The 16,066-nt window shown below is 34.4% G+C and overlaps 1 protein-coding gene across 4 annotated transcripts; it reads right to left on the bottom strand.

Annotated features, from left to right (window-relative positions):
* Window positions 1-1,201: 1,201 nt before the first annotated feature.
* On the bottom strand, window positions 1,202-8,281 carry LOC148864582 (pre-mRNA-splicing factor SYF2-like). 4 transcript variants are annotated; one of them, XR_016109864.1, is made up of 8 exons: window positions 8,165-8,281; window positions 7,574-7,751; window positions 6,309-6,517; window positions 5,947-6,187; window positions 4,659-4,795; window positions 4,337-4,565; window positions 2,458-2,528; window positions 1,202-1,563 (listed from the first exon to the last, which is right to left on the bottom strand). XR_016109864.1 is itself a non-coding variant. In XM_088977937.1 (7 exons), the coding sequence occupies exons 2-6, from the start codon at window positions 7,695-7,697 to the stop codon at window positions 4,338-4,340; spliced, it is 939 nt and encodes a 312-aa protein (XP_088834063.1). In that variant the 5' UTR covers window positions 7,698-7,751; window positions 8,165-8,281; the 3' UTR covers window positions 1,202-1,563; window position 4,337. The 4 variants fall into 4 exon arrangements, 2 of the variants coding, with proteins under 2 accessions (XP_088834063.1, XP_088834064.1); XR_016109865.1 differs by having other exon boundaries at window positions 7,574-7,746; window positions 8,165-8,262; XM_088977937.1 differs by lacking the exon at window positions 2,458-2,528.
* Between the last annotated feature and the right edge of the window lie 7,785 nt (window positions 8,282-16,066).

The raw sequence follows: 16,066 nt of genomic DNA, 5'->3' as shown, positions 1-16,066 counted from the left end.
AAATATTTACCGTATCCGTATCCGTCGGGTGCTTGTACTGGCACTCTGGCAGTTTCTAATTTCATGAATATTCTTTTTTTATCTTTTCGTAAATCATTTCATTAATATTCACTCAGCTTTTATGGTAAGAAGTTAGAACACCTCCATTCATATAATTGAAATTTGAAACAACCACGGGCCAACTCTGCCGGTATCATAGTCGGACCTGGAGCTGTCAATGGGTCGGATATATCTGATAGAACTGAACCCATTATGTAATTAATAATATATAATTTATAAACTTATAAACGCCTTCTAGTTTTTCTCTAGTTTTTTGTAATTTTTGTTATGCTTTATGTTTGAAAGTATTAATGTTAAGGCCAATGTATAAGAAACTTTATCAACATATAAAACGTTTACTATTTACTGCCATTTTTGTTAAAGATATATTATTAATGGAAAATTGGCAATTATAGATGTCAAATCTAATCGGGTCATATCCAATTATCCCAATGAATTAATAATTGATTTGGTTTTGGGTATTATTATTATTATTATTATTATTATTATTATTATTATTATTATTATTATTATTATTATATAGAGAGAGAGAGTTCTTGAAATCACTTATAAATAGATGTACAAGCATCCAAAGATACAATATGATGCACCCTTATCAAATGTATCGTATATATATAAGCTTCGGCTAAGGCAGTGGCAACTCTCAAATGCAAGTTATGGAAGGTTAACAAAGATGGCCCATTATTTTATCATCATCATGACATCATCCAAGCCTTATCCCAACTATCAAAAACCTTTTAATATGGTGTCTTATATGATGAATCCTGTTTCATCGCTCCGTTCTGTTTAATGAATATGGCGCTTTATACCAAACCCTCAAAAATACTGAACCTCTAGGTTCATATGAAACCAGAGATAATGCTCAACTTGAACATCATGGCTCTGGGGGGCTCCTGAGAATGAAATGAAAGAAGACGACTAAGCACTTACCAAAACTCAAAAAGCTTGAAGCCTTGAACAACGGCAGAACAGAAAACTCTGGCCCAAGTTTAACTGATTACAATACAAACCCTGCTGCAAGTCTCTGAGCTTGTTTATTAGCTCAGGCTTCATGCATGACTAAAAATCTAAAACGATCATATTATATCAGTAATTAAATGCACCACAGTCCAAAAGGGATTTTAGATGGAACATTACAAAATTTGCATCAGGAAATTTGATTTCATTTCCATTGGCTTTAATCATGGAGCCCACCATTAAGCAGATACCTATTCTTACATGATGATGGATGGCTATATCTTAATCAGTACTTTAGTTACCCAATTTTACATTTCAAAACCACTTATCAATCTGTGCAATGACATGATTAGGCAAAGTTGGAGCCAATTCCTTTCTCAACCTCATTATGCTTAAACTGTTGACAGTTTCTCCAACTACGTAAGTGTGTGCAGCCTTCACCCAGTTCAACATATATCCTACCCATGCACCAACTGTTCAATTGGCCTCCATCTTAAAAATACAACCGAGACATATAGGCTGCACGGACATATCATGGCTGCAGGCCTGCTTAGAATGAATCAAGATCCATAAGAAACATATCTATTCAAATAAGCTTAACCAAAATTAATAAACTGATTGAGAAAATTAAATTTCTTTTACCATTTTTATTTTATTAAAGAACTTGTATTGGGTAAGTAGAACACCGGCTATGTCATCTTATAATAATCATTCTTTTTTCATTAATGCAGTTGTTTAGTTAATATGAACAATGTCTTTCTGCATTCATTTATGCAGAATAGAAACAACCAGTAATTTGTTTACATGTTTAAGATATAGATAAACAAGTTTGTCCTCATAGATTCTTGTTTTCCCCTTTAAAAAAAAATAAACAAATTTCAAAATGAATTACAGTGCCTGGTATAATGTCCCAAAACAGTGCCTGGTATTCCATTTAAAAGGTCTTATTCTTTTTAGAAGCTTCTGTTTGGTAGCAAAGTTTTAAATGTCAGTTCAGTAGAAATGTCAGACCATTCAATATATATATATATATATATATATATATATATATATATATATATATATATATATATATATCATGTAGATGTATTCTGAAAATTTTATATTTTATAACATAATAAATATTAATTTACCTAATATCTGTTAATACTTTTTTAAATTATAAAAGAACATTCTTTTAAATAATAGCATCACTGTAGAATGATAAGATGATGCTTTCAAAATGATCATATGTAACTATGCTTCCCATGCTATTATATCGTTTATATTTGATAATAGTTTAGAAGAATGCATCATTTATATATTACTAAAGTTGATTGTCTTGGAGCTGTTGCAGACATTAAATAATATCCATCTGAACAGAAACCAGGAAGATAAAAGGATTTAAGCATGGGATCACAAAAGAAGTTCTCTGTTAAGTCACTCTGTAAGGAAAAGTACCAAGGAATGATAGTATGTTCCCAAGCTCTGCAGTGTGGTGTACTGTGGCTCCATCAAAAATCTCCTTTTCACTGTGGGTTGCAACAAAGAAGAGATGCCTTACAACAAACGATTTCATGAAATGTAATATTTGGGGTATATTCTGGGACCTTGGATTTGTAATGTAATATTCCTCTGTATGTTTTTATTGCACAGACAGCTCAAGGCGCCGGTTGTGTATTGTCCCTACTGTTTAGATGTACACCCAGGGCCTTTTTCATGGTAGTCAATGCAATATATATATATATATATATATATATATTGATTAATTATCAAAAAAATATTGATCAAATGTGGGATGGCAGTGGATAATCTGAATTGTATCTTCTGGGGCAGTTGTATGGAATTGGAAGATCATCTCTAGCAGTTTTGCCTCTAAGATATGGACAAGGATGTAATGTTTGTTTGGGGCATAAAGATGCCTTCCAGAAACAATTAAAGAATTTTTGGAGGCATAGCAGATTGGGGGACTGAGTAGAGTGGTAAACTAGCATGGAAGATGGTATCTGCAGCTGTCTTTTGGGCTATTTGCAAATTCCCAGCATACAGTTCCCTTGCTGTACATGGGCTTCTTCAATTCTTTCAATTGAACCACTTCTCAAAAAAATATTAAATGTATAACTAGAAATATTTTGTAAAGGAAAATAAGAAAGAATAATCTATAATGATAATCTTGAAAGCAGAATAAGTTTACAAAGAAAAGGATAAAACTAAAGCAAATTATTCGGATAATGTCTATCTACATGTAAATTGAAATCCTTATATTGTTATAATTAACCAAGTAAAATCTGTTGAAAACAATATAAAAGAAATTGTTTTATATTGACAAAGAAAGAAGTTCATCTACTTAAAACTTAGGAAGTTCTTAGCTGTAATTATTATCTCAATAACACAAGAATATTGGAAAGAGATTAAATGGATAAATAAATAGCGAAACCCTAGAAGGTCCATGGAGTACTATTAGGCCAATCACATAGGCACCGGGTAAGGGGTCTTGAGGAATATTTAAGGTTAAGGGGTAAGGTTACAAAGGACCTCTACCATTTGCATAAAGAAAAGTGACAAAAATTAAAATATGTATACATGTATATATTATCTTGACTAAACACCATTGACAGCATCCATTAGAATTGATCTGTTACAAGTAGGAGGGGCTAGAAGAGCTAGGGGCAGACTGAAAAGGACCGAGTGGGAGTACTATGAAATGATTTAATCACCCATAATTTGATGGTGGATATGGCACCAAACAGAACAGAATGGAGAAACAGGACTCACGTAGCCATCCCCATATAGTTGGGACAAGGCTTAGACGATGATGATGATAATGATGTACATAATATCTCCTTAGAGTTGCAGGGATTGATTTCCTTTCATAGATGTAATATGGCACAAGCCCACCCATTGGTCATGTAAAAGTGATCATTGATCTATTATTTCATCACTGATCATCATTACTATTATTGGTATTCTTCCTTCTGTTTTCTTTCTAATTTTCCTTTTTATTTGCATTAACTTATTCTAGATAATATAGGGTAGGTTTCAATTCCTCCTACATAATTTAATCAACTTGATAGATGGTCTTCACATGGACAATAAATCTTGTCTAAGTTTGAAATCTCTATTGCAGAATAGCAACCTATTTTTCTTCTGATAAGCATAGATATCTGAATTGTAAATTTACTCTATCAAGGACTGGGCAGAATTTAATACTGACACACTATAATGACACCAAGAGAGAAACAAATTACTAGGGGAAGAATAATACAAGACAACCACTACATGACACTCGAATGATCTTTAAGTGCACAATAGAACAATGCAAAATGTTAGTGTATCATACCTCAGTCTGGCAAAGCGGTTCCTCTCTCAAGATTGTTCTTAATCTCCAATGTATATTTTCCAAAGGCTCTTTCAATCTTCTTGTTGAAATGCTCATTTCGGTCATTGATAGAGTCAATATCCTTCTCTTCATGGAACCTACGCCTTCTGCTAAATGCTTTCCGCTTCTCCTCCCTGTCCTGGAGCTCCTTCACCATCTTGTCAATCTTTTCCTCAGAAACCTTTGGTGTCTGCAGCAGATAAAAACATAAGAATGGAAGACCAGTAATTGTAGTCCAAGTTAAGCATCATCAGGAACAATACGAGTTTCTTCAACCACATACTTTTCCATATTGGAGGCTGGAAGCATCACGGTAGAATTCTGGATCAGCTTCTTTCATTTTATTATATTCTTCAATATCACAGTCTATATTCTTTGTCCGCTTTTTGTAGGCATTGTACAGTGTTTTTTGATTAAAAACTGTTCATAGAAGATAATATCAGCCACCTTCAATGTCACACTCCTTGTTTGGACAGGTATAAATGTAGCAAATAATTAAATAAATAAAAAAGAAATAAAACCAAATCATCATAAATAAATCAGTTCCTGTGTTAGTTACAGGTGTCTAATTCATGCATAAAGTATCAATTGAAAATACAGACATGACGAATATTTTCTTTTCTTTTCTTTTCTTTTCTTTTTTACAACAAGGAAATTTTATTAACACAAAAAAATGAGCTTACAACAGAAGGTAAAGAGGCTTCACCAAATCAAGAATAAAAATAAAGCAACTACTCATGAATTACAACTTTACAACAAATGAAGAAATCAACTACAAAACTTTAATTAGGTTTAATTTCAGTGACCTTCTTCTGGTACATTCTAGAAGTAGGATTTAATTAGGTTTATCTTCAGCCAGTTCAGAAGTGGAATTAATTTGTTTATATATATATATATATATATAGTTTTAATAGTATGGTAATGCCCTTCTATTTCTCTTTTCCATATTAATCTTCCTTCTGCACTGTTTTTTCTTTTTTCATGGGTAACTAACAACTTTTATTAAGTGAAAGAAAATAGCTAATATTAAATTTTACACAGCTCTTAAGCAGATCTGAACCCCTTATAATTTAAGAGAACAAATAAGCCCAAAAGAACTGTTCCCTGGAAACCCCTTGTTTGTTTGACTAGAGAGTTATGCAATGCATTTGCAAATCTATTAATCCATTTGAAGATAGCCTCTATTTCCCTTGCTATCCTCCAGGTTTCCTACATGGCCTGTCTATGCACCCAAGGACCCAAACAATTATTCATTGTCCATCCCACAACCAACATTGAGTCCCCTTCAACCTCATTTTTCTTAGATTGAGCTGCTTAGCTAGTTGTAAGCCTTGAAGAGAGCCACTATAGTGCCCGTCCCATCCTTGAAAGCTCCCCCTACTGCACTTCCATACCTTTTGTTTTATTTCTCTACAGCCCTTTCTATTTTCTTGCTAATTACTGCTTCTTTGTAAAAGTAATAAATCAAATGCAAAATCCAAATTATGCACAGAAAGATAGGGAACTCTTGTGAAGAAAAAAACAGTGTTGCAAGTAATTATGAAATAAAGTGACTTGAGAAATAAGCATACCATCCCAACCAAATGGAGCAGGATCCTTTTCCCATTTCTTATATTTTGCCTCTGCCATCTCTTCTGTATCAAGCATATATGCCTTTGACATATCCAAACCATTTGCATTAAGTAGTTTTCCAATTTTCTTCTTCCTTTCTTCAAGCCATTTTTGTTTAGAAATGCCCCTTGACTCCTGTGGAGCTTCCATTCTTTTCTTTTCCGCAACCATGGCATTTTGGTTAGCTTTCCTGGCTTCATTCTGCAAAATAGGTGCCAAAATGGAAATCAGAACAAAATGAAAATCATGGAATTTCCTTCAAAATTTCCTATTAAAAATAGTTGGGATGATGATACTATTTCAAACATGGAAGAAGGCTTACCATCTTGAGCCTTAAATCAAACAACTTTTTCTGCCTCCCTGTGAGTTTCGTAAAGTCTGGTTCCACATTCTCCTCTACAGGATGATCATCATCCCCATCACCCCGTTTTTCAAGATCAGATCTGTCACCATAAGGATCCTCATCCTGATCAGGGGAATCCGAATGTGATGGGCCACTAGCATCCACACCACCACTAGTTTCTTTAACTTCTGAAATATTAGGGTGCACCAATGAAGTATATATGAATATGTGACCACATCACCGCACAGATTGTAGTATGAGAATATGAAAATTTTAAATAAGGTAGACCAGATTATCTTGACACACATTGCAGGTTATATCAATTGACAAAAACAAAAACAAAGTTTGCAAGCATATTCTACTTATGAAAGCTGAAATCTACCTGGTCAATGTAAAGATAAAAGCCAAATAGACTCATAACAAGATCTTTCAGAAACATCTCTGATTTCTTGGATACCTTGCATCATTCCATGACTACCAGACTATGACAATATCTCAATTTATCGACAGTACTGTTTCCTTTCTTCTTTTCCTACTTTTGGCAATGGATTGCAATAATAGAATCACTTTTTCTTATAGATCAGAAGGAAAAACCAAAGATAGGACTTCCAACTTTCCTGAGACTTTCCCCCAGAAAAAAAAAAAAAAAAAAAAAGAAAGAAAAGAAATATGAAATCCCAAAGAATTTCTCTTGCCAAAAAATTCATACAAGGATGAGATCTATCACGATCTAAAAGGATCAGGTCATGGTTCATCATTCTCAACATACTTTTCTTTTACAAATAACCAATATTTCTTTCTTGATCGATAATAAGTTAATAACCAATATTTTATAGAAGACCAACAAAGATGACACCCTTACTATCCATCAAAAAGAAAAGAAGGCACTCTTACTAAAACAATAGCAATTAGCAGAATTTATTGTTCTATGTAAAAAAGTCATACTTCATACAACCTCCATATCTAAAGAAAATTCTTGACATCAAATTTCGCAATTCGGAAGCCTATGTCTATAAAACCTGTAAATAGAATACAATAATTTTGAGATAGCTTCCTAAATAGAGTGGCTTAATGATTTCCAAACCAAAAACAACCAAGTCTCTAACCCAACAAGGTTCATCTTGAGTGTAAGCTAAAGAGATTATCTATAGAGAAACAAGAAGCAATTCAACTTTAATCAAATCTAGAACAATGTTATTAGCAACTTAAAAAATTACTAAGTAACAAGAAGTAAAAGAAATAACCTGATCCTTCTTGCTTGCTCCGTTCCTTGGCTTCAGCTATTCTTCTGAAGCAATACTCGACGCATTCATGATATGGGTTGGAAGCATTTATGCAATCGGGGTGCACTCTCCTTTCCTCAAACATTCCTACTTATTTCAATTCCACCGATTACAGCACCCAAATTTTCTATACTCTTTACTATAGACGAAAAACAATACGAAAAAATCAATTTTAAGAGTTATTATCTGACACAAAAAGTTCCATATTAACCTATAACATAAAACAATAACGGGGAAAATTTTGTTCCCCTTTCTATCCATGCATTCAGTGTCTATCCTCAATAAAAAAAGCATAAGTATCGATGTCGATGAGCAGACCACCGATCAATAAAGAACGAAGAGTATAATATAAATAACAGGAAACTATAAATCAATAAATATGGAAGAAATATAAGATTAAAGACAAAAACAGCATCTACTATTACAGAAAATAGGAAATGATGACAGAACTGAACCCAAATCTTAGAACATTCAGCAAGTATCATAGAAATTAGGGTATTTATTTGTTTTGTGTAAAAGAAAGCAAGAGGTTGTAAGGGAAAGTGGACGAACCTGCAGGCCCTGATGCTGATGCTGATAAACAGAGGAAAGAAGGGAACCGAGAAGGAGATGAGGGTGAGGGTGCTTTTGTTGCGAAATGCTGCGTTCACAGCGGCTGTGCAACTTCAAATTATACTACATAATAATAATCTTAAACGTGGGCTCCACTTCGGCTAGCAGATTGGGCAGGAGACGAGCGATACAATAGGGGTGAGAAAAAAACCGAAAAATCGAATCAGACCGAAATCGAATTAAAAAATTGGTTAATGGAATTGGTCGGTTAAGTGTTTTTAAAAAACTTAAGGTATCAGTTCGTTTTTGGTTAATCAATATAGAAAATCAGCAGTTAATCAAATCGACCGGTATAATTATACATATATTTTTATATTATATATATATATATATATATATATATATATATATTTATATATATATATATATATTTATGTATATTATATATATTTTATACTTTTTATACATTATAAATTAATAAATATGCATTATATATATATTTTTTATTATATATTTATATTTTTTTATAATATATATTAAAAATTAAAAAACCAAAAAACTGATGAACCGAACTGACGGTTAACTGAGCCAATCAACCGATGAATTGACTAGTTTCGGTTTGGTTCTAAAAAATACCCCACAATTTGGTTAACCGAACCGTGAACACCCCTAGAGACGGTTGTGTCGCATCTTGGAAACAAGTGGTTTAATGTATAAAAAATAAAAGGAAAATTTCTTGAATAGTAACTAAACTTTTAGAGTTGTGTCAAGTTAGTCCTCGATCTTTTAAATGTGTCTCTATTATCCTAAATCCTGAACTTTCAATTTGTGTCTAACAAGCTTTTATCGTAAGTTTATCGTTAATGACCAAGTAAAATGACTGAATTACCCTTCATATTCTAAGTAAGAGAGATTTTTAGAAAAAGACAAAACGACCCTCATAAAAAAGGGTTTATGCATCAAAGAGATGCAATATAGGGATGCAAACGGATTGAATCGAATTTGAATCAGGTATATCTGAATCTAAGTCGACATTGTTCATGTCAGATCTGATCCAATCGAATTCGATATGCCCTTATTTGAATTTGAATCCTATCGGTAAGTCCAATCTTCGAATCTAATCCAATCCAACTTGTTTTCTTTAAAAATTAATAAATTATTAAAAGAAAAATAAAATATATTAATTTAAATAATGAAGACAAAAATACAAGTATTTTTTAATTATTTACATCATACATATACATGTTTCTATAAAAAAAATAATATAACAAATTGATAAAAATATAGTACAAATAAATAAATAAATAACACACACATATATATTTGTATTATATATTTATATTTATAAATATAAAACATATATCGGATTGGATAGGAGTGATCCAAATCCAGTCCAATATTTTATCAAATCCTATTATTTGATCCAATCCAATCCAAAGATCCAAAAAGGGTGATCCGAATTTGACCAAGTAGAAATGCTTGGATATGCTATGCAACTAATCTATTCAAATTATTATATCATTTTTTCTATTTTACTATTTATAAATTTTAACATTAACAAAAATGTCAACTAAAAAATTAATTCTCAAATGTTTAGTAAATAATGTTTTCATTTTTGTAAACAATAAGTATGTTATTACAAAATATAAATTAAAATGCTAATTAATAATTTATAAAAATATATAACCTTAACTTAAAATCTATCAAATCTATTATAATTTCAAAGATAGATATCATATGAAAAGTCATAAATTTTAATAACTAAAATAATTATTCCATTAATAATATTTTATTTTTTTAATTTTAAAATAAAAAATAAATATTTTTTGATATAAACATAGATTAGTGGATTTGATATATTCAATTTATATTATATTTTCAAATATTTTGTAAATAATAATTTTATTTTTGTAAATAATAAATAAATTGTTATTTATGAAAATTAAAATATTAATTAATAATTTATAAGAAAATTTAAGATACATATCATGTGCAAATTTATAAATTTTAAGTACTAAAATAATTATTTTATTATTAATATTTTTAAATTTCTTGAAATTAAAAATCATTTTTTGATATAAATATATATTTGATAAATTATTTATTTCATTAATTTATAAAATACTAATTTTAAATATTATTCTTTTTAATTTGTAATTGGAATTGTTGAAAATGAGTATATGTTTCTTGGTTGGATTTCATGTAGATATTAAAATTAATAAAAGTAAATTTATTTCATTTATCATTGTCAAATAAAACTTGGCTCAATGGTTAAAAGTTCATATACGGTCTAGCACTAGGCGACCTATGTACCTAGGTTTGAATCATGCTGGAAGCTCCTTTATAGTGAATAGCATTGTCAATAATGTCTTAGATACCATGCAATACTCACTGATACAATAATGTCTCGGATCGATACGTACGACTAGTAGGATACACCCCCAATTGTGACATATCCCATGCAGTGTGGTCCGATACCAATATGATTTGCCTCGTATTGGGTATATCGTATTGATATTTTTTAATCATTGGTTCACTCAAAATGCTAGTTTTATTCCAAGGTTGCAGAGGACGTTGCCAGTATGATTGTTCAAGTAAATGCCATCAAAGACCACTTATCAATAGTTTGAAGTCATCACCAATGATTACCAGAGAAGACAATGAGCCCTTGCCATCATCGGAGAAGAGGGTAAAAAAACTTTTTTTTAACCATAAATTTTTGCCCCATTGACTTGTTATATGATTATGATTTCTTTGTTGGGTTTTTTGTTTACAAATTGTATTTTTCAGACTAGACTCTTTTTTTGTCCATTTGTAAGACATACAAATATCTCATCATTTTTTAGTCTTCTTCAATCTTGTTAAGTGGATAGATGTAGGTTACTTTGATTTTCATTTTTTTTTTCTCAGCTCCTTAGACCTTGATGGTGCACGATCTAGAAGTTCCCTGCTGGCTGATGATTTAGATGCCGAGCTGGAGGATTTCCATTGATGGTGTGCAAATTGGAAGCTCCCTACTGGTTGATGACTAAGATGCTTTGTTGGAGGATTTTCTGCTGGAAGGTGACTCAGAGGCCAAGTTGACTGGGTCGAGTTAGGAGGTTGTTCGGGTGTCGAGCTAAGTAGATCGACGAGTTGTGTAGTTCTCTAGAGAGACATGTATGGAAACAATATTAGAGTGCCCGAGGTGGGCACTCCAATGTTTAAGTCAGCAAATTAGAGATACACACACAGAGGTTGGCGAGCACATCTCGCAGGTCGCCACGTGGACCTCAGTCAAGTCGACGAGTCCTCAAAGGAGATCGTTCCTCGTGTCGAGGTCACTTCGACTGGTACTGACAAAGTTCCATAGGTCGGCAAGTCCTCAAGGGAGGTCACTCCTCGTGTCGAGGTCACTTGGATCAGTAATGACAAGGTACCACAGGTCGGCCCTGGACAAGGTGTTCCTAATAGCCTTACTGAGGTGCCCGAGTTGTAAATGAGGTCGCCAACTAGGACTCCAATAGGTCGGTGGAGGTAGGTTGCTAGCTACGATTCCATCATTTCAGCTAAGGCAAGTCGTCGCCTATGTGGTGTCAAAGTGCCATCTAGCTGTTCTAAGATGCCACATGTCACGGTGTCAGTGGATGACCAAATCTGCCCTCATCAATTCCCCCCACTCCCAAGCTGAGGTCAATTCGGCGAAGGGAGTAGCTCGTTGTGGTTTTTGGTCTGGAATGACTAGTTCGATGAGCTCGTAGGCATCAATCCAGTTCGCTCCCCAAGTTGGAAGTCTTAAGGATTAAATGCAGCCTTACATAGGACTTCGCATTCTTGATTATCTGGGCACAAGAGCAAACTCATTTACTCGAGGAGAGGCAAAGTAGGCACCCCAAGGACATCTACCTTACTTGGGATGCAACCTCAAGGAGTTTTGCAATTCGGCCAAATACCTCAAGAGCGAAGTTCGTCATGCCATCCTCAAGAGGGGCTTCCAACTGCGTGACTGCCTTGTTAGGTCACTCCACTTACATAGACTACAAGGCAATGTCCCTCACGCCGGTCCTCGAAGGAGCATCTAACAAGGTCAATGTGGAACCTAAACCAAGGTGGAGGACGACTATGAAGAAATTAGCCAAGTTTGCATGTCTACCGCGGTGTTGAAAGCGAACTAGTCTTCCTTTACTCCACTTCTCTTTTTTCTCTTCTTTTTCTTTTCCAAGGTCGGCAATGAGATGCCGATGTCCTTTGAGATCGATTTAAGCAAAGTGGTGGTAGTGCTACCAAGCTAGATAAACGGGAGAATGACTTGCTTAGATCGGTCTACTTGTTGTCGTCGTGTTTCGAGGTCGGCTTAAGGGGCCTTAGCTAAAAAGCGGTATGGCTTTCCCTTAGAAGTCAATTTGACCAAGTCACCAAGATAGATGATCATTCTGTAGTAGCTTTAAATGTGGCTACATCTAAGCCATTACGTGGGATTGGCTTTCCTGGGTAGGTGCTTGTGAGTCCATGCCATACATGTACTGCACCTGCTCTTGGAATTGCTGGCCGCCCACTCCTACTGGAGCCATGAGGGGCTCGCCTTGAGGGGGTGGCTCTATTGTCTATGGGTTGCATACTCTCACGGGAACCATGAAAGGTCCGACTTGTGAGGCCGGTTCCACATTCAGTTTGCTTCCAACTCTCATAGGAGCCATGATGGGCTCAATTAGTGGTGAGGCTTCATAGTTCGGGCTAGTCATTCATATTTTGACCCCTTTGTTATAGCTATGTTGATACATATGTTATTGTCGGCGTTGGACGGTAGGTTGATGCCATGGCTACACTGCATCAGCCCTCAAAGACGCTGGTCATCTACTCCTATGATAAGCCACAAGGAGCTCGACCTATGGGGGCAGATCTACTAATTGTAGGTCGCCAACTCGCACGGGAGCCTTGGAAGGCTCGACTTGCAAGGGCGACCACACAATCCGTTGGCCGCCAACTCCCGCAGGAGCCATGAAGGGCTTGACCTTTGAAAATCAGTGATTACTGAATTTTAAAAATCACTCCTTTTTGTTATTTGATATCATTTCCTCCATGTTAGTTTATTTTCTAGAAATCGCTTCTAAGACTGTTTGGTATTGATTTTCAAGAGTGATTATTTTTCATTGAAACACTAGAGCACCTTCTCACTCCTACCACATAGGATGCCACCTCACCCAACAAAAATCGGAATTTCCTTAAATCGGGGAATCACTGAATGTGGTGATCCTTGCCCATGCCAACGTTAGGGATTGATTTTTTGCTAAGTTCATAAAATCAGCAAAATCGGCCAATCAAAAAAGAAAAGAAAATCATTGATTCTTCAAATTCTGATGTAGATCCGACATGGCACCGAATTTTGGAAAATCAACATCTATGCCAAACATCACCTTAAACATACCCTGAGTTTTCATTAATTGACTTAAACGTACCCTGGGTTTTTTCAAAAAAGGACTTGTATTGTTATCTTATACTGTTTGAATGAAAAGATAATTTTGTCCTTCATTAACAAGTGAAGTAGGGTAATCTTCTACCTTGAGACACCACCTTTACCAGAATCAAACTCTACTGCCCTGTACATAAAAGGTTTCAACCTATTTCTTTGATGGTTTAGGGTTTCAACCTATTAGCGCTAGTGTAAAAGGGGAGAAATTTGGTAGGAAAAAATGCATAATCATAATAATTTGATGGATAGATGTTCATCATTTGGGATGGAGCTGATTGAAAGTTTGAAGAACATGCAACTAAATAAGCTTGCCGACTTGGCTTTGATTGATCTAAAAAAGAGCTAAAAAGTCCTTTTTCATTAAATATATTGATCTTACCTTACTTTAAGCGATCTTATTTAATCCAAGAGAATCATTTATTTGGGTTTGGGTTGTAGGGGAGTTCTATTAAACTTCTGCATTTGGGTTTCATTTATTTCATTGAATTTTATTTGACTTCTTCAATCTATGATTTCAAATTCATTGTAATCGGTCTATTGAATATTTGTTGTTACACTTAAGAAATAATTGAATTAGATGATGATATGCAGAAAAAAAACAGCATTCATGAAACAAAATTTGGATGTCTTCTTTCTTGTTATACGTTGTTACACACTTGTTTAATTACTTTACTAGTGAAGCTCTAGTGAAGCACCGGTTTTTAAAACTGGATGATTGGACCAGAAAAATTGGGAACCGGTCCATTTTTTACCAAAACTGGATTTTTGCCAAAAAATGTTGATTTGGTCAGCAAACCACTGATCCGGGCAGTTGAACCGTTTAAACCATTCAAGGGTTTTGATCGTTTTTTTTTAATTTTTCTAATTTTTAGTTTTTCAAAACAGGCCGACCATTCGACCCAGGAATTAGACCCCTAATTGGTTCATTTTCCTGGTTGGTTTTAAAAACCTTGATAGAATGTGTTAAATTACCAAAATACCCATTTAAACTTTCCTTATTATTATTTTCTCGTAAACCCTAATAAACGAAGGCTACATAGAGAGATCCCAGTTGGAGAGAGCATATTAGACTAAACAAGGCAAAAAGTGGTGTTTGAGGTACTTGAGTAACTAAGACACCTCTACAATAGCATAATATCACTTCATCGAAGTAATGTAAGGCCCACATGCTTGTGATGGGCATAAAAGGCCATCAAAGACTTGCAATGAGCATGAAGTACCTCTTGAGACTTGCGATGAGCACAAACTGCTATCTAAGACTTGCGATGGGCATAAAATGACATCGCAAGTCTACGAGAAACCTAACATGCTCTCGGCACCTTATGATGAGCATAAAACAGTAGCTCATGCTGAGGCAAGCAATGGATAAAACCCGAGACTGACTATGCCTGTTTACAAGTGACTTACACCTCTTAACCTTGTGGGTCCAAAATGTAAGATTCATAATAGCCTAGGCAAGATATAATTCATAATGAGTGTTGGTTCCAAATTCTTGTTTCTAATATTATTACGATAGCTGGTCAATGATTCTTCAACAAGTCTTGAAGATCATTTTGGAAGGCATTATTTCATGCCCCCTAGCATTCCAACATAGATTCTTCATGGAAGGGTATGGAGGATTTGGGAATTGCTCTATGATAATTCACAAGGACACAACTTGTTGCTCGGGAGTTGGGCTTCCATCGGGGCAACACCCATTCGAGTAGTCTTCACAGCCTTGCATTGGGAATATCTCCACACTTATGTACTTTATTTCATGGGGAGATATTCCTGATGCAAGGTTGCAAGAGGCTGTTAGGATGGTGTGAGCATGGGCTTGTTCTGACCGAAGCCGATCTAGTTGCTCGGTGGTAGCCAATTCTTCCAAATCCTTCCCTTGTTGAACATGTTCAATGTTGGGTTCATGAGCAAATTGTAATCCATGTATCAACATGTATTGGTCTTTATCAAGTTAGCCCAATGGATTCATTGGGTGTATATCATGCATGCTAATCATGCCAAAAGGGGGATACACATTAGCCCATATATCAATTCTTTGGACCTTCAATTTAGCCTAAGTTTCCTCTCCACACCCTTTATTTAGGGGATATAGCCCAAAAAAAAATGCAAGCTTTAGAATACTTTTTTTTCTTCAAAATTGAATGGATATTATTATTGAATCAAAGTTCCAATACAAAAAAAGGAGGCAGTTGGTTGTTATGTACTACAAGAGTGAACAAAATGGCTGATCCAACCACAGTTCCCCTTGGTTGGACATAGATGCAGAAATAAGTTAGGATTAGCAAGTTTTCCTACTTGACACAATTAAAAATCCTTGAACCAGACTCTTATTATTGAGGAGAGTTAGATTCCATATGAAAAACATGATATGAAAAATTTCTCAAAGTTTTATAAGCAACTTTAAAGTTCCAACAATTAACTCCTTGTAAGTACATGTGGTTCCCTATGTTTGT

This window comes from Nelumbo lutea, chromosome 3 (assembly GCF_056320005.1).
Source record: "Nelumbo lutea isolate HS-2025 chromosome 3, American lotus-T2T, whole genome shotgun sequence".
NCBI classification, from domain to species: Eukaryota; Viridiplantae; Streptophyta; class Magnoliopsida; order Proteales; family Nelumbonaceae; genus Nelumbo; species Nelumbo lutea.
The sequence above is the reverse complement of the archived record's forward strand: the minus strand, read 5'-3'. Positions and strand labels throughout refer to the sequence as shown.

Bases quoted from the DNA above. Each gene is read 5' to 3' on its own strand.
- LOC148864582 (XM_088977937.1), bottom strand. From the start codon at position 7,697: ATGTTTGAGGAAAGGAGAGTGCACCCCGATTGCATAAATGCTTCCAAC. The intron at 6,188-6,308 runs GTAAGCCTTCTT...CCTATTTTGCAG, and splicing joins TTGATTTAAGGCTCAAGATG to AATGAAGCCAGGAAAGCTAA. The intron at 4,566-4,658 runs GTATGTGGTTGA...TATCTGCTGCAG, and splicing joins CCAGCCTCCAATATGGAAAA to ACACCAAAGGTTTCTGAGGA.